The following is a 19,296-nucleotide window of genomic DNA, read 5'->3' on the forward strand; positions in this document are numbered from 1 at the left end:
GTATTGGTTGAGAATCTTTCGAGTCGATTAAAAACACACCAATACTGTTAATAAATCCAATTTTCAATTATCACCATGATTACCACTATGATTTCTGATGCTCATATTAGAATGATCTAAGGGTGCATTGGTTAGCTTTTTTTAAATTAAATTAAATTAATAAATAATCATATTTTCTTTAAGCATAACTTCATGTTACGTATAGAATGTATGATAATACCATAAAGTAATGAGCATCTGCACTATTGCGATCTAACGATAAAAAAAAGGAAAAAAAAAGAAAAGGTCATCACCTGTGGAGTTCGACATCCAGACTTTTTTTCAAAATCTTCCAGACTTTTCTGAAAAACAACTGGCATTTCTGAGCATGGCCGTAGTCATGGCGAGAAGATTTTGTATTAAATCCCCCTCATGAGGTTAAAAAAAGCCAAGCGAAATGTTCTTCTCTAAACTAAAAATTCTAAATTCTTAATCAAACTTTGATAAACGACTTAAATTATTCAAGTGTAATAAGCTCGACTCAGAACTAAAGCCAAAACCTCGAAATCTTATTCCAGGTCCGTAATTCTACTACAGTTTTTCAACAAAATTCTCTTTTATTGATAGAAATTGAGTCCCGAATATCGAATTTGAATAAGATAGGACTTAGCTTTCCAGATTACCTAGATGTCACCTGATTTTGTTCATCTTTTTGTAAAATCAAACAGAAATTTGAATTCATTCATTAAAAATACATTTCTAAAAAATTAAGACGAAAATTGTTCAAAAAATTTGGGACGCAAAATACGTAAAGTATTTTGCGTCCCAAATTTTTTGGACAATTTTCGTCTTAGTTTACATGAACGGTTTTTTAGAAATTTAAAATATAATTGAAAATTGATTGATGTGTTTTGATATTATAAAAAACTGGTTTAATTGCTTCTCTTCTAGTTTTTATTTAATAACTTTGATATCGGTGGATATTGGCGGATATTGGGGAAAATAATCCAAAATTTTACAGCCCCGATATAAGCGGAAAAAAATCTGGTAATCCAGTTTAGATTATCATTGGGAAATGAAACCTAATTCAAATCTGGCTTTACATTTAAAACCTCTACTAAACTTTTAATTCATATGCAGAATTAGAACTAGAGAAAGTTTCATGGTGATCCAGAATTGAAAAATCTAAATAGTTTCACCAATCGCTATTTTTATATAGATTTACAAATGGAATTTAAAATAAATAACTGAAGAAAGAATTCACATTAAAACATGAAAATTCAAAATTCAAATAAGAGATTTATAGTTGAGAGTTTTGATACAAATTTCGATTGTTGGTTGATTATTAAAAGAAATTATAATCTGAAACTTAAATAAAAAATTCGTAGTCAGATTCGGAATTCAGATTTTGAACTCAGATTCAAAAGGCAGGATTTAGAGCCAGCATTATAATAAAAAATTTAGATTCAGGTTCAGCTCGAAGTTAAGTTTTATAATTAAGATGATCATATCAATGTGAGATTTTAATTAAGGATTCATATTGCAGGAGATCGCAATTTCATAGTTTTAATTCTTGATTCAAAATTTATATTTAATATTTATTCAGAGTCAGTTTGGAAACACATTCTGATCTCAATATTGATCATTACCTAAAATCTGATCCTAAATTTTCTTCTTCCGGAACCTACTTCTGCCTAAAATCAGTCCTAAAATATTCATCCTAACAAAAAAAATATAAAGCTAATATAAACTTAGTATAAAGCATTTTTATGTCTTCTATTCATTTTTTTTATTTATAGAGGATTTTAACCAACTTGGTCATTCGTCATTTAAAATTATATAACTACTTCTTGTGATCCAACCTGGTACAATTTTGCATATGAAATTCTTAAAAAAAATAAAAACTATTTAAATCTACGCGTGTAAATAGGATTTTTGAATGTCCATAGATTAGAGCAAATCTTTTAAAAAATTGTAGAAATCAATTTCATCTAAACTTTCCCTTTAACTGGCAAGTGTAAGTTAACCAAAATCAATCAGTTATCGTCGATCTCTAAAGGCAAACAATCGTCAAGATGTTTCCATCAATAATAAATCAAGTGACTTATAAAACAAAACTTTCACGATCCTGTATATATAGCCCACTGAGGGGAAAACGCAAAAGGTTCGATAAAACGTCGAAACTTCCCGGAACAGCCGTCACTAACTAAGAAGATGTGCTCGAATGGGTTGAACTTTTCGGTCTTCTCCGGTCCGGGGCGAACAGCAATAAAAGAACTATCATAAAAAGCTAATGTTTGTGTTTTGGTTTCCTTTTAAACTTTACTCCTTTCGACCACGCTCGAATCGACAGTTCCTGTACAGTCGGATAGCGATAGCTCTGTGGAAAAGTTCCCGAGGGCTGGAGCGGCACATCGCCCTCCAGAATACGACCTCTTCGTCCAATTATTCCAACAACTATCACCGGAAGCCGAGCTGCAAGTACGAAAAGCGGGCTGTCGGAGTTAGCGAAAGTCAGGTTAGAATTTTTCAACAATGGATTGAAAAATTACTGTGATTTTTCTATATTTACAAAAAATAAAACATTTTTTCTATGTTCATTTTTTCCATCATTTCGACCAGGTATCGGTGGAATCCGACAAGGTGGTGGTAACGACGTGGCGATCGCAAAACAGCTTCCACCAGCGTCACGGAACGCAACTAACGCAGGTGTCACATTCGTCCAACAATGTGCTGAGGGCTCGACGGGGGGTTATCCGGATGCTGATTGTGGTGGTGCTGACGTTTGCCCTCTGCAATCTGCCGTTCCATGCCCGGAAGATGTGGCAGTATTGGTAAGTTTTTATCTCCGATTCAAACTGTAAGATACAATTAGGGGGAAGTGTTCCTATATGCGCATATTGGGTAATATGCGCATACAGCCGATTGACGATATGGCTGGAGATTCATCATATCTAATTAGTGCAGTTTGAGGGTAATACGCTTTTAACACATGGCATATAAAAATTAAATTATTGTATCAAGTCGAAAAAATTTAAAAATTCAAACAAGATTTTTGTCAGTTTTGTTATAATATATTGAACTTTAATTATTGTGCATACAGATTCTGTGAACAAAAATTTTAGTGGTTTTTCTTTCTTATTCATCTGGAAATCGGAAATTTAACAAATTGAAGCTTTTGGCAAAGTTGTAAATGATAAGATATTGGAATAAGAGACAGGTTCTGAATGCCCATATCATGGCAGGTTAAATGCCTGTATCAAGAAAAATAGATTAGTCTTATAAATTTTTTACTTTCTATCATTTAAACATGAAATCTACGCTCAAATCAAGATCTTACAGTGAAAAAAGAAGAACTTCCTACAGATCCGATAAAAATACAATATGGAAAAAATATTACCCTGAAATATGGCCATATGGCATACTTAACTATGTTTCCTGCAAAAGAACTAGTGATGTAAAAAATTTCACCAAAATTTCGGCCTTGACGTATGCTTAATATCCGTTTCTACCATTTTCAATTAAATAATAACAAAATATTGCAAGTGGTAATGAAATATAGCTAAAAACATAAATATGCGCATTTAGCCCGCCAGTTTCGGAAATCGGCTATTTTGACTTCTTTTATTATAAAATTATTTTCACAAAAACTGTAAGAGATTTTAACAGAAAAATTTCACTAACGTATATAAAACAGATGTCCGCTCATGTGCATATAGTTTTCAGACTCCTATCTTTTGGAGTATAGGAGAAAATGAGTGCTTTCCTTAATATGCGCATATAGCCTTCCTCTCCCCTAAGGTTGAATTATTCTTCATCCTCGGGTATAAGGCTGGGGCTCATGAAAACTCAACGTGTTACCACATTGAAACACTCCAAATGAACTTTTGACGGTCGCCATGTAGCTAGTTTTGACTGTATATAATATCTCGTGATTTATAGTGTAGAAAACTTTTTTAAGATCCAAGATCCAAGCATCAACAATATTTTTGGAAACAATTTTAGAAAGAATAGAATTTTTTTTCATTAAAAGTTATTCATTTGGCATTGTAAATATCCGAATTCACTGGACCAAATATTTCTACTTTGTATCTTTAAGTAACAAAACACTGTTTGGTTTAAATTTTCAGCAAAAACTTCATTATAAAATAGGGTAGAAAACTTGTGGCAAGCGAAAGACGAGAATCATCGTATTTAGTCTACAATGTGTTAAGCTAAAACACACAATTTATAAAAGTTTGAGCTAATACAAAAAATATGATGGTTCACCAGGGCCGGAACAATCCGAAAACATTCTTAGCAACAGCCATTCCATTCTGTGCCTTTCTTGCCCATGCACGGTCCAAGAGTTGGCTCTTAAGGGGATTATTTTCCAAATTTTCAAAAATCAGTGAATAAAAAGAAACGGAAATAACTGGCGAAAAACGTTTATTTTGAGAGATGAGACTTCAATATTTGCTGCACAGCACGCCCGTGTGAAGTACACATCCATGAGGGGTGTTTGAAATTTGAAATTTTGCTGAAAATAATAACAATATAAAAAACATAATAAATAAGGAAATTGATTTCTAAGACCATATTCAAACTCATAATCACCACACAAACTCAAAAAAAAATTAAATTTTTCTAATACGACTAAAAATAAATCAGAATCAAAGTATCAAATCAATATAATTTCCGGAAAGTGTTTGAAAAATTGTTCTTAATGATAACTCTTATTCTGAACTTTAAAAAAATCAATTATTTTCGAAACACAAGAAAACGAATGCGAATTAAAATTTGGAATAAAACCAGAATTTGAATCTTCGGGCATAACAATTTGTTCTTAGAAAAATTAAACATTTATTTAAATATAAGATTTAAAAAGAAATTTAACTCAAATTCTTACAACAACCCAGATCAGGTCAGAATCATGATTGAAAGTTATTCAGCAACCATATTAATTTCAATTTCTTTTCTTCATTTTCAATTATAGGGTTGATTGAAAAATTCTTCTGTAATATCATCAATGTGAAACAATATCCATTTTGAACTTTTTTTTTCAGGTGTTTTTTTTTATTTTACTAGTCTATGTGTACATGGTTAAATATTGTCTCAAATTATTTACATTTTTATCACTTCCTTGAATTTCATTCATAAACATTATATATCTTATAAAAATTTTCATTATTCAGAGAATTTATTCGAAACTAGTCGATGATTGTTGAATTGAATTTAAAAAAGAAGATAATTAATTTGATTTCAAGAGTACCAGTGATCAAAGTTAGAGATACAATCCTTTTTGAAATATATATATATTCTACCAGTAATCAAAGTAAAAGACTAGAAAAGTTAATTTTTGATTGAGTTTAGCAACTACAACATCATGCAAGGCGGTGCGAACGGAAGGAGGCGGGTTTTAGGGGTTTAATACCCCCAAAAACCCCCCCCATGAAGATTTTTTCCAAGTAAAATTTTCGAAGTAGTAAATAGAAATTACTTTATCTTAAAAGGTGTTAAAAAAGTGTTAACAAGTTAATTTTTCTAGCCTCCGGCGGAAATTAATCTTCAATCACCCTAGACTAGAGACGGTGTTCACGAGTTGAAACTAATTTTTAATTGTAAATTTAGATTAAAAATTTCAAATTCAATCAACCTTTTGCATTCAAATTCTAAACTTGACATACAGAAACCCTAACTCGCCTTTAAAAGAATTTTTTATTCTGAAGTGTAACCAAATTAATTCAGAAACCATCCATTTTAATTTCAAAATTAATCCATCGAATACTAATTTTATACATCAAAATCTAAAACCTAGTATCACCAAGTAAAATTTAAAGATTTAATGCAGGCTTCTAGACCAAGTTAAGGTTTCATAAGAGGCTTAAAGAGTCTTAAAATACCATCGATTTTACTTGGGATCCTTTACTTTATAAATATTCTTCATCAAACCAATTTCAGTCTCAATTTTATTTTGTGTTTGTTGTTCTTCTTAACGCTAAACAATACATTCAAAAACGTTTTGAAAAATTACAAAAGTCTACAAAATTAACATCCTTCGAGGTGCGAAGAATTTAAAAGCTAATTTTGACTGATTTGAGGGCCCTGGATCTAAATGAGCATTTTTCCTTTCAGTTTTTGTTTTTTTAAATAATTTTTGCAAATATTTCATAATCATTTAAAAACTTTATGCATTTTTTGACAAAACTTTGAAAATAGAAGAAAAAAATTATTAGCATCTTTCCTCTAGACTTCAAGAAATTTTGAGTTCAACGAAAAAAGTTATAGAGGTACTCAATTTGTGTACTTTTTCCCATTTTTTATGAAGTTTTAAACCAAATTGCATTTCGGATATTTTTTTTTTTGCAAATTTGAACAATTTTTTGAAAATAAATTCATTTTCTTACATTATTTAGTTATGTCAGAAATACTTGTAATGATATCTTTCCAATTTTTTATAAACTGTAGAATTTAACTTTTTTAGATCATGCATCATCATCTTTGAAATATTATTCCTTGATTGAATTAAATGAGTATAATAAACTAATTTAGAATCAGATTTTTTCTGTAACAGTAAAAGTGTTATTTCATCATATATCAATGATTGATTTCATTTAAAACTGATACATTTTTAAGCTTATAAACTTCATATCACCAAAACACAAGGTGATAGGAAAAATTTGACAAAAGATTCGAGTTCAGGACGAATAAATCTACCAAATCAATCATTAAATCATAGGCACCAAAATGCTGTTTCTTTAAGATATTTTTTTTTTTACTTATAATAAGACGAGTTTATTGAAAAAACCCTTCTTAATTATTAAAAAAAACTTCTCTTTTTCATCGTCATATTTCGTTTAAATTTTCAAATAAATTAACTGAATTTTAAAGTAAAACTATTTTAATGATATGAGATATTTTTCATAAGTTTGTCTTTGTTTTCTGAATGTTTGTTTTTTGAAAACATAACCATTACCTGCCTTTGAAACTGAATTTTTCTTAAGAAAAACAGAGTTTCTACCTTTTGTCTTTTTCAGGACCCAATATTCCAATTGATTATGACAAAGTATTCAGATCTTGAAATTTAAAACTTTAAAACCTTTTATTGAAAATTGATAAACGTTTCTCTAATGTTTATTTCATTAAGTCATGTGCTTTAATCGATTCTGATTTTTAATTTATCTTATCTATATTAACTTTAAAGTTAAATTTTAATGCACAACGTTAACTATATTTGGTTTGTCTTTGTGCTTTCAATTATAATATGTATATAATTGTATAATTGAACATGTTGTATTATAAATATAAAGTTATTATTTTTAATTCCAGAAAATGTTTACAGTTTAATTTTAATAATTGAACTAATTTTAATATAAAAAATATAATAGGTATAATAATAATAATATAATATAATATAAAAGGTTTTATCTTGGACTTTGATCACTAGCAGTCCTGAAATAAAATTAAATGTTTTCTTCTCTTTATCAAATAAAATTTAATTATCTACTATCGAAAAATTTCCCCTCAGCTTTATTCAATATTTTAAATTGCATTCTTTTTCTGCTGATTCGGAAATATTTATTTCAAATTCGAAAACTGAATCCTTAGAACTTATTTTCAAGCAAAATTCTAGTTCAGAACAAGGAACATCATTTTAAATAATTTATCAATGACTTACCAAAAATAGCATTGATTTGTAACATTCATTCTGATTCATTTTCAAAATGATGATTAATTTTATCAGTAACATTTATTATTTCTTTAGTTTGCTTTTATTCTGGCTTAATTTAAATTTCGAAACCCCCCCCCCCCCCCCTGGGAAGGGTCCTTTGCACGGGCCTGACTTCATGTATTTAGAATATAACATGTTAAATTCATCTTCACTGACAAAGTACAAGTTATGGAATGGATGATTCCTAAATACAAAACTGATCAAATAAGAACAGGGAGTTTTATTGTGAATATTGAAAATAAACATAGGAATTATTTATTAAGAATACAATGCACTTTAAACTTAGTAAAAATGCTAACCTAACTCGAATCGTTTTTCGAATGTTTCATAGATTATTTCAAAGATGATTTAAAATACTAAAAATTGGTGAGTCTCCATTAAATTTTCAAACGAGGTTAAAGTTTTAAATTTTTAGCCCAGAATATTTTGTCGCCGTCAATTGAAATATGAAGACCTGGAAAGGGAAACTTAGTTTTTCTTTTTCAAAATTTATTCATGTTTTCATTCAAGATGATGTTTCAGAACATAAAAATTCGGGTTCGAAAATCAAAGACAAACTTATTAAAGATATTTCCAAAAAAAATTTAAGTTTTACTTAAAAATTCGGGAGATTTAATTGAAAATTAAACAGAATGAATGAAATGAATTAAAATTTCAATTGATATTGAAATTAAAATTGAATGTTAATTCTATGTATCGGTTGAAATGAATTTTCTTTAGGAAAGAATATTTTTTTTGTTTCGATTATAGTCGTTTTACCATCTTAATGACTTAAAAACAGAGCTCATGATATGCCCATTCCCAGATTATGACAATGAAAATGTGTTACTTTTTATTCGATAATTTATTTATTTGTTTAATTTTGTGGCCTTGTGTAATTTATCAAAACCCTTTTGAAAGTGCAGTTGAGCGTTTAGATAAAAAAAAGGCTGAAATTGGGTTCTTTCATACCAGCATAAAATTTGTAATGATATAAACGATTTTTTTTTATAAGTGATTAACCATCAACGTAAACTTGTTTAGTGGAACATTCAAATTGGGTTTCAACTCGTGAACGTTATAAAATTTCGTAAAATGAAATGTCTCAGGCTCATCACTCCAGAGTGAAATTTTTAGACTAAATCTGCCGGAGGCGTGCCAATTTTCTGACATGTTTGCCTTCATTTATTTTCAAAACACCTTTTAAAATAAAGTAATTTTACATAACTACGGTAAACGAAGGTTGCAAAATTTCCCGGTTTTATTCGGGTTTGCCCGGTTTTATCCGGGTTTGTCCTGATATTGAAAATTAAATTTTGGGAAAGTCCGTTCAAATCAAACTGAAATATACAAAATGTGTAACACATTTTTTTATATTTATGCGTCTTAAACGAAATTTATAAGCAAGTTTCATACAAATAATCATAGAAAGTTTTAAGAAGCCCAAAATACGACTTAAAGTCAGCTGATAATTTTTTTCATGATTTTTGATGAGTGAGTCGAAGGCTTTAACCAAGTTTTCCGAATATTAAGCGGATTTTTGTCGACAACTTTAAAATCAAATGCCTGGATTTGTCCAGCTTGAATATGAGCTGAAAATTAACTGGCAACCTTACAGTGAATTCTATCTTGAACTGAAAATTTTACTTGAAAAAAAGGTCCATGGAGGGCCACCCCGTTTGCTCGACTTTACTGCATACTGCTGATCCCCTTCTCTTTAAATTTCATTCAACTAAATTTCAGCTTTTTATTTTGAACAAATTGAAATTAGAGAAGAATATTGAAAACTTTAAACGGATTTTCTCAATATACTTTTTTTGATATTTTTTTTTCCTTCAACTTAGATATAAATACATCCTTTTATAAAACAATCTGGAAATCTTTAAGATTCACTGCAAAAAAAAAAATGTTGATGAAAAGATAGTTTTCGAAAACTGTAAATTTGGCAGTTTAAAAATTATCACATTAAGACCTCTTTTAAGAATCTTCCGATAAAAATAAAATAACACAAATGCAAAGACAAATACACACATTTTTGTGGAAGAAAATGTTAAAAAACTTCAAGTTATCTGCTAAACTTTCGCAAAAACGCAAAACTTTGACCAAAATTTTAATGGTTAGCATTTTGCATTAAAACGTTTGGAAATCCAAACATTTATTTGAGAGAAGTGTTGCTACGAATTTAAAACTTAAAATTTTATTATTTTGCTGAATCGTGATTCGAAAATATCGAATGATTATTAATTCTTGTTTCGATTCACCAATTTTAAAATAAAAACTCAATTCCTCAACAAAATTATTCATATCATATTATTTGGTATGAAGCATTTGGAACTTGATTTTATTTGTTTTATCTCGAATTTCAAGCACTCATACGAGGTTTTCAATTTTATAAGAACTGCATCGAAAGAAATAGCAACAAATTTGGAACGAATGATTTATTGGAAAATTTTACTTTTGCTTCATACACTCAATATTTCCAAACTTTTTGTATAATTTAAAATGAAATAAAAACATATAGAATAGAGGGTTCATTTTTGGTAGTTGATATTTCTTTTCAATAAAAAGTATCAATCAATTTCAATTGAAATAACGAAACTTTCGGATTCAGAATGGATGTTTAGCTAGATTTCTTCTTAAAATTTTAACTATTGTTGCGTGGATGACCTGCAATATCGACGATATAATTGGTGAGCATATCAATTCAGCCGTGTTGGTCAAAAATTAGAAAAATGTCTTCGGAATGTTCAACTTGAGTGATTGCCTCGTGACCAAAAAATGGTCCAGTGATGACGAAATAGTTTTATCCCCGTAGTTATTTCACCTGGGAAAAAATCAAGTTTTTGGAGGATATATTTTTTTAATCTTGTCTGGGAAATTTTTTCCAGATTCGATTTTTTATCAGGTTTTGTTCATTACCTTTAATTTAAGAAGCAGTATTTTTAATATTAATTGAAAATTGAATAGATATGAATGTATGAAAGGTACATATATGATCAGGAAACTCGAATTCAACACTGTAAGAACCTCACCAAAAGTTATTTGGTAAAAATTGGTCCAGCGAATCGCAAGTTAGAGCTGTTTTAGAAAAACGGACGGACCTTTTTTCAGCGAAAGTTTTAGACTTAAAGGTAACATGAATAAAAGAAATTTTTTGTTCCTTGTACACACCAAATTACCCCTTCAGGTATACTTAGGATACCAGATTGCCGGATTTGCCCAAATATTTAATACACAATTTGGGAACAGTCCGTCTCGCAAGTTTCACAGTAATAATCATGAAAGGCTTTTTGGAAGCTAAAAATACCATTTAAAATATATTGATAATTTTTTTTCAATTCTTTTCTTTATTTTTGTTGACTAAATTCTGGGTTTTGACCAATTTAGCCAGGACATTGCTCAGATTTTGGGTCGTAAATTTTGGAACCGAATGCCTGGATTTTGCAAGATTTTAAATAAAATTGCCCGGATTTGTCCGACCCGGATACGTTCTAAATCTGGCAACTTTAAGGTATACCCCTAAATGTAGTCAATAAGCATATATGTTATGATGTTCCATAATAAACCTGTGGTTTTAAAAGAGCCTGCTTTTTCTGTTGATAAACCAATGTCAAAAATAATACTTTTCGACACTGCTTTGATTTTGGGAGAAAAAACAACAATCTGTTTTTCAGGTTGAAAAACTTGAGCAGCGGTGTTTAAACTCGCCTCGGAAAGAATCATTCGGCTGATTTTTTCCGAGTTTAACTTGTTGTGTGCACAGAGATGCCAATGTGCCTGATTTTTCAGGCGTTGCCTGATTTTTCGAGGCTCTGCCTGACAACCTGATAAGCCATTGATTTTCCCAGATTTTTGAAAATGTGCCTGATTTTGCCTGATTTTTGCGAATGTCATGAAAAATGGGTAGTAAGGAACTGGGTAGGTACCATAGCTGAAGTGAAAAAGTGAAAATGTGGCTGAATCAAAGCAATCATAAGATTCCCGTTAATTGTTATTGAAAAAAGAATTGAAGGGATTGCTTTGATGCAGCAGAATTATTCAACAAAGTAGGCTCACAACACATATTGGAGTGAAAATGTGGAGCAATGACCAAAAAAAAAACACTTTGAGCGAAATTTCCGTTACTTTTACGTAGCCTGATTTTGCCTGATTTTTATTTCGCAAGTTCCCTGATTTTTGAAAATAAATGTTGGCAACCCTGTGTGTGCAGATTGATTTTATCTTCGTTCCAATCATGACGTGATTGCACACAAAACGAAGAGAACAGTTCCGAGTTGATGTTTTCCCCTCCTCGCAGGAATAAAATCACACCAATGAAACAACAGAACGAAGCTTACCGTACACGAATGCTCACGAGCGATCGTTGCCCGACGGACCGAGTTAACATTCCTCGCACCCTTCTCTCGCTCGTTTCCCGTTCCCTTGTATCTATCACTTTTAGCCACGCCCCCATGCGTTGTCCGATTGATGTGTTCGGCTGCCGAACGAAAACGATTTTTTCTTTAATTCGCTGAACTGTTCGTTTGCTTCGCTGATGTTTCTCCCCCGATTGCTGTTTACTCCTGCCGAGTTTACCCGAAGCTTACTTCCTGATGCTTTCCGAGTTGAACTTTAGATAGCATCATTGCAGATTGAGTTTAACGAAATAAAATCGTTCTGCAAAGAAGGGCAAAGTGCGAGTATGTAGACTCGCGATTTTAACATCTCTGAACTTGAGTACGAAGAGTCTTTTGTGGTATTGCTCAAAGTTGTGTATGAATCTCGTTGCAAAAATCGATTTTTTTATGCCGTATTTTGCCGTAGTTATCCAACTAAGCAAAATCATTTTTTTCAACTTGTTGCATGAAGAACTATTTCAGATATTTTTTATGTAACATATTTTGTTACATTGTTAAAAAAGAACGCTTCGAATATGTTTGTACTAAATAAAACGTAGGTAATCATTATTCACGATTAATTTAAAAAAAATACTCTGAAAATTCCGTCACGTTTGACTGGTTTTATCAGCAAAAAGTTCGTGGGCTCTCATTGATCATCTGACTAGAATAACTGAAAAAAATAAGGATTTTCCGCGAACCAATATAACGTGTAAATCACTGCACCATATAACTTTTTTGTCGCGAACAAGCCTGAATATGAACCATGTTTTGCTACATAAATCAACAAGAAAAATTCAAATCATTTTTTTTTTCACACGAAAGCGCTAAGCTTTAACAGGAATAACAACGTGTTTGAAACTTTGCATAAAACATAGGACTCGAAATAACTTTTCCCTGGCAAAATGTTGAACCGAGTGGAACGACCGATTTCCGGAGCAATAGCAGCTTCATCATCACAACAATACCAAAGCCAGGCGCCAACATTGTTGTACCAAATCTGATCAAACATTTCTAATCTCATATTCCTACAAAAACATTCACACATCAAACTTTCTTTCTTTTCATCCACACATTTATTGAATCCTCCAAGCCAAGCACCCATCCAGAATGGCACTCTTGAGTGGCTTGGAGTGAAACACTTCGAGCTTTTTAATATTTGTTTTTGCTTTATTTTTCTTGCTTTCGCTGTTTTTGACATGCAACAATCAACCATGTTGAATGAAAATCGGGTGCAGGGAAGCAGATTCGCGGAACTCCTGTTGTTGAAACAAGTTAAATTTTCTTGTTTCAAAAGATTGATTCAATTTTTACTTTCAACTCACCAATTATGAAAGTTTGTAAGCGGTGCAGAATTTAGGCAACATAAATTTAATTCTTCACCCTTCAATTAGAAAAATTACTGAGCAGTCAAAATTCGACACCTTTCCCCCAATCCAACTTTTTACGGTTGAAATTGTTCGGTTTCGTTACTTGCTCACTCACGGTGAAAAAAAAAGCTCGCGAAAAGTGGAAACATTTATTGAAAAAGCATTTCGTTCAGCACTTTTCGGCTGGTTGACTCCGGAAAAGTTCAACAGGATGAAAAAATAAAAATGAAAGCATTAACACGAGAGCATACAACAACGCCGAGTGTACCAACTTTTCTGTGTGTTCCTCCATTAAGTGAAGCAGATAAAAAACCACACTTCAATCCGACCGTTCGTTCGTTAAATTGAGCAACTTTGTTGAAAAGCAGCATCAATTTATTTAATTCTCATCAAAACAGTTGTCATGTGATTGACATTTGTTTTATTCGAAACAGAATTGATCAGGAAAGCAAGAACCTTGTTATGTTCTATTAAAGTTTTGATCAATAAATTGTTACTATTTTAATGTTTGATATAGGACAAATTTTTTCAAAGTGCTCAATCCTCTGTTCATTAAAAATTATAATGAATGCCAAAAACGAAAAAAAAACAGAAAAAGAATCATAACACATCTGCCATAAATAAACAAAATTGTAATTATGAAAAAATATCAAAAACTGACAAATAAAAGAAAAAAAACGACAAAAATGACAAAAAAATGACATACCTAATTAACAAAAAATAGAAGAATGAAAAAAGGACACAACTATCGATATAATGAAAAAACCAAGAATGACAAAAATATCAAAAACTGTAAATTTTAAAAATGAACAAAAATGACAAAAATTATAAAATTGACGAAAATGAAAAAAAATGACAAAAATGGCAAAAATGAAAAAAATTAAAAAAATGAAAAAAATGACAAAAATGACAAAAATGACAAAAAATGACAAAAATGACAAAAATGACAAAAATGACAAAAATGACAAAAATGACAAAAATGACAAAAATGACAAAAATGACAAAAATGACAAAAATGACAAAAATGACAAAAATGACAAAAATGACAAAAATGACAAAAATGACAAAAATGACAAAAATGACAAAAATGACAAAAATGACAAAAATGACAAAAATGACAAAAATGACAAAAATGACAAAAATGACAAAAATGACAAAAATGACAAAAATGACAAAAATGACAAAAATGACAAAAATGACAAAAATGACAAAAATGACAAAAATGACAAAAATGACAAAAATGACAAAAATGACAAAAATGACAAAAATGACAAAAATGACAAAAATGACAAAAATGACAAAAATGACAAAAATGACAAAAATGACAAAAATGACAAAAATGACAAAAATGACAAAAATGACAAAAATGACAAAAATGACAAAAATGACAAAAATGACAAAAATGACAAAAATGACAAAAATGACAAAAATGACAAAAATGACAAAAATGACAAAAATGACAAAAATGATAAAAATGATAAAAATGACAAAAATGACAAAAATGACAAAAATGACAAAAATGACAAAAATGACAAAAATGACAAAAATGACAAAAATGACAAAAATGACAAAAATGACAAAAATGACAAAAATGTCAAAAATGACAAAAATGACAAAAATGACAAAAATGACAAAAATGACAAAAATGACAAAAATGACAAAAATGACAAAAATGACAAAAATGACAAAAATGACAAAAATGACAAAAAATAAATTAGGCACTATATCTCCGTTCGTGAGCCCTTACTGTGTCTGTAACTATGTCCAATCGATTCTCCGGACATTTTTACAAAAGTAAAGTATATTTTCATAGATTTGGTTCATGTAGGAGTGAAGATATAGAATTTCTTCGCGGTTTATACGCCCCATTATTCCCCATTGTGCATTGGTTCAACACAGCAAATCTTCGAAACCCGTCTTTTCCACAAAATAAGAAGCATTTTTTATTGATTACATTAGACAATACTGAATAAATCTAAAGCTCTTAGCATTACTGTAAGATACCGATTCAGTTAAGCGTTCTTGGAGCATGTTCAACCAATGAATGAAAAAAATATTGTTTAAGTTGCTTCCAAATAATTATTTTATTTATATTTATTATTTATTAGACACCCTTTAACGACTGAGGTCATTCGGATCTGCCAAGTAATTAAAGATTATAGAGTTAAAAAGATTATTTTTTTCTCTGGAATTTAATTAAAACTCCTTTTACTATACACCACTTTTTTGGACTCAATTGTCCAAAGAATATGAAGATGGAAGTTCTCTTAAGTTTTCAAATGTTTTAACAAATTACCAAACAAACTAATTTTGATACAAATCACACAAAGGTTTATTTTACGCGGTTTAACCGCCGTATATATGTAGGACTTAAAATATTTTCTCTCAAATAACGTGTTAATTCGCGTGAACCATGAAAAATTACGATGAATTTGACATGAAACCGTATTAATAGAAGTCATGTAAGAAAATCTGTGCAAAATCTATTCGCGTTATGAAAAAAACCTTTGTGTACTTTCGATGACCAACATTGGCTAATGATATACGTTTAAGTTTGACTATACAATAATGTTTTTTTCACTAGTTTCTCAAATATTCCGTTTTTTCGTGAAATGTACGCTTTTTCTGAAAATATTTGACAAACTTAGTCTCTGGTGATTTGTGATTCTGGAAAAGAAAACTTTGAACGCTGTTGAAAACCCTTATAAGATTTTTCCGTGAAGACTAAAACATAAGGTCTTATGTTATTTTATTCATACAACCTTCTTCAAAGTGCAAAAGACCATAAGTATTCTATTCCAAGTTTTCTAGCTTTGGTACGCATAGTCTGGAGAAACTTAAATTTATGCGATCATAAATAAATGAAATTTTGAGGTGTAATTTGTTGAGCACATTGTTATTAATTTATCCACATCCATATAAAAAATGAAACTTTTCTATTATGATAAATTAAAGGGATGAACAAAAGTTATGTCAATCTTCGCCTCATTTGATACAATATAATATTTAAAAAGTTTCAAAATTTAAAAGTTATTATATTGAAAATTTCATCGTTGTTTGTTATTTCTGTAATAAAATTTCTGTAAGTAAACGATTGCAAAAGTTGTTTTATTATTTGAAAATTTTATGATTTAATCTACAAATCATATTTAATCGATTGTGTGACATTTAAAGGTGTTGGAAATCCGGAAACTTAAAACAAACAAGATCGGTAAATTTCATACGGAATGTAATTTCATGAATCTGAATTAGTTTTGATGATTCGTTTACCCCTAAATTGTTGAAAAAATGAAGAACCGACTTCATGTCTCCCATTTTGCTATTAAAATTAGAGCATCATAAAGTGCTAAAAAGTACTGTACCTAATTAAAACACAATGCAACAAAATTTACATGTTTTCCAGGTGCAAAGAATATAAGAGCTTATTTTGACTGATTTTGGGGCGCTGATTCAAGATATTCATTTAGTTTTTTTTTTTCTATCAGCTCTTGTTTTCTACATAACTTTGAAAAAATAAGTAAAAATTCGCTGAATAAATTTGTGCACTTTTTTGGCAAAACTATGGAGCATTCCGAAAATTTTAAAATAAAGTTTTAAGCTCAATGATCAACCTTCTCGAAGATCGCGTGTAATATTGGCTTAAAAACAAGAATTATGACGAAAATTCAAAGAACATTAAAACTAACTTTAACTTTTAATATTCTTAAACCTTAAGTCGAATCGTTTCACCGTCTTCAACAAAGTTGTTAAATGAATTAAAATCTTAAATTTGAAACGCTCAAATATGTCCTTTATTTTGTCAGAAATAGTTGTTTTCTTATCTGAAGGTTGCCAGACAGCCCGATTAAATTCGGGTTAGTCGGATATTTAGTATGGGAGAGTGGGGAATCATGTGCCACTTTTATACGTTGTTCCATAACTTCTTTATTATAAAAGATAAAATGAAAATAAAAAATGGTATGGTTTTCTACATTTTCAAGGTATCATAAAGTGTTTTTTTTAATTTTTTAATAAGTTATTTTCCCCAAATTCTGACTGATTTTGAAAAATGATGGGGAATCGTGGGCCACTTAATCCAAATTGACCAAATAACATGCAAAGTTTATGAGTTGACCCAAAATTGTGATTTCCTAATTAATTTCGTTATTTTAAAGTAATTTCAGATGATGAAATAAAAAGAGATCTGTGTATGATCGAATACATTCCAAAACCTGGCTCGCGAACGTTCTGGCAAAATTTCTTATATAGGATGGACAAAATATTTTTCATAACTCTTCATTTGGCATAAGAAATCTGTACAGATAAGAAAAACGTATTTTAAGTTCTGAATGTGTATAAAACATAAAAATATAGGTGGTTCAAGATGTGTGGCCCACGATTCCCCACAAACTATTATTTGCAAATTAGTTGCGTTTGTGTGACTTATTGATGTTTCATCAAAAATTCCTTTCCCATGTGAAAGATCATGACAAAACTAAGATCATAAGGGTATGAGCATATTTTTGTTATGAACTTTAGGTTCCCGATCGATGCAATTAGCGGGTGTTTTATTAATTATGTAAGAGAATTTTTATAACTTTTTAAGCTTTATAAATAAAAGAAACATATGATGCGTATTTAAGTCAACAACATATAGAAATATATGCTCACGCAAAGCGACAACGATGACAGTTGGTTTGAGATTTTTATCTCAACACACATTTGAGATATTAAAAGTGGCCCACGTTTCTCCATGGCCCACGATACCCCACTCTCCCCTATAAATTTGGGAAAAGGTCCGGTTGCCCGGATTTCATTCGAAAAGTTCGGTATTTGCCCGGTTTTATTCTCATTCTCAGTCTCAAATCAACAGATTGTGTTGTAGGTAATCATTTTATATTTATGCGTTCAAAAAGAATAATTTTGGGTAAGTTGCAAAAGATAATCATGAAAGGTTTTATGAAAACCAGTGTTCGGCACTAAAGCGCTTATCCGCTTACCGCCAATTAGCCCGTTAACTTTTTGTTGGCGGTTTAACTTTGCCGCTTAATTTTGATTGAGCAAGCGAATTCAAAAGCTCCGCTATTTTTTGATTCCGCTAACTCCCATATATTTGTTTCAAACTCACGTTACGTTGAGTTACGCATTATTACTGATAGTATAAGGTTGCCAGAAATTTTTCGGCACGTAACATGGCCGGGAAAATCCGGGCTATTTTTATCTGAAAACCTGCCAAAATCCGGGCATTTGGTTTAAAAAAATTTAACCCAAAAACCGGGAAATATCCTGGCAAATTTAGGCAAAGCCGAGAAGCTTTTTATCCAAAAATTAAAAGATTAAACGCCTTAAATAAATATATATTTCCATCGAAACACATCATCAGCAGATTCAAATTGTATTGGAGGCTTCCCAAAAACCGTTAAAAATTGTTTTGTTGATATTTGCTCAAGAAAAATCGTTTTCAGACGCAAACATCAGAGATTAAAATGACTCGATTTGAGTTTTTTGTATGATTTAGCCAATCAAGTGTTAAAAATTAGGGCTATTTTAAATGAAAACTGGGCATTCGGGTCGGACCAGGCATTTCCAAATTTAGTTTCAAATTTCCGTGCAAGACTGGGCGATCTGACAAGCTTAGTTACTTATGTTTGTATGGAAAAATTGTGTTTTGAAATACGTACATGAATTTTCTTTTAACTCTAGAACAGGGTGTTCGTGTTTGATGTTTGTACCAATTGGTAAATTTTATAAAGATTTCTTACTGCTGAACAACTTTATCGAAGACCGTAATTTAGTATCTAATCAGATAACGGAGTTTTAACCTGTTGAATGGAATTGAAGGTAGGTCAATCAAACTCAAAAAAACATGGATGAGTTTAGAACCAAAAGAAAAGTTTTTGAA

At 30.4% G+C, this 19,296-nt stretch overlaps 1 protein-coding gene across 1 annotated transcript in view; it reads left to right on the forward strand.

Annotated features, from left to right (window-relative positions):
* The window catches only part of LOC129741883 (trissin receptor-like), a 183,672-nt gene that overhangs the window by 137,571 nt on the left and 26,805 nt on the right, over nucleotides 1-19,296 (forward strand). Inside the window, exons 6-7 of the mRNA XM_055733696.1 lie at nucleotides 2,333-2,497; nucleotides 2,602-2,813. Of these exons, the coding sequence (XP_055589671.1) occupies nucleotides 2,333-2,497; nucleotides 2,602-2,813 (377 nt within the window). The remainder of the gene's footprint in view (nucleotides 1-2,332; nucleotides 2,498-2,601; nucleotides 2,814-19,296) is intronic.

The sequence above is a fragment of the Uranotaenia lowii genome, chromosome 2 (genome assembly GCF_029784155.1).
Source record: "Uranotaenia lowii strain MFRU-FL chromosome 2, ASM2978415v1, whole genome shotgun sequence".
Taxonomy (NCBI): domain Eukaryota; kingdom Metazoa; phylum Arthropoda; class Insecta; order Diptera; family Culicidae; genus Uranotaenia; species Uranotaenia lowii.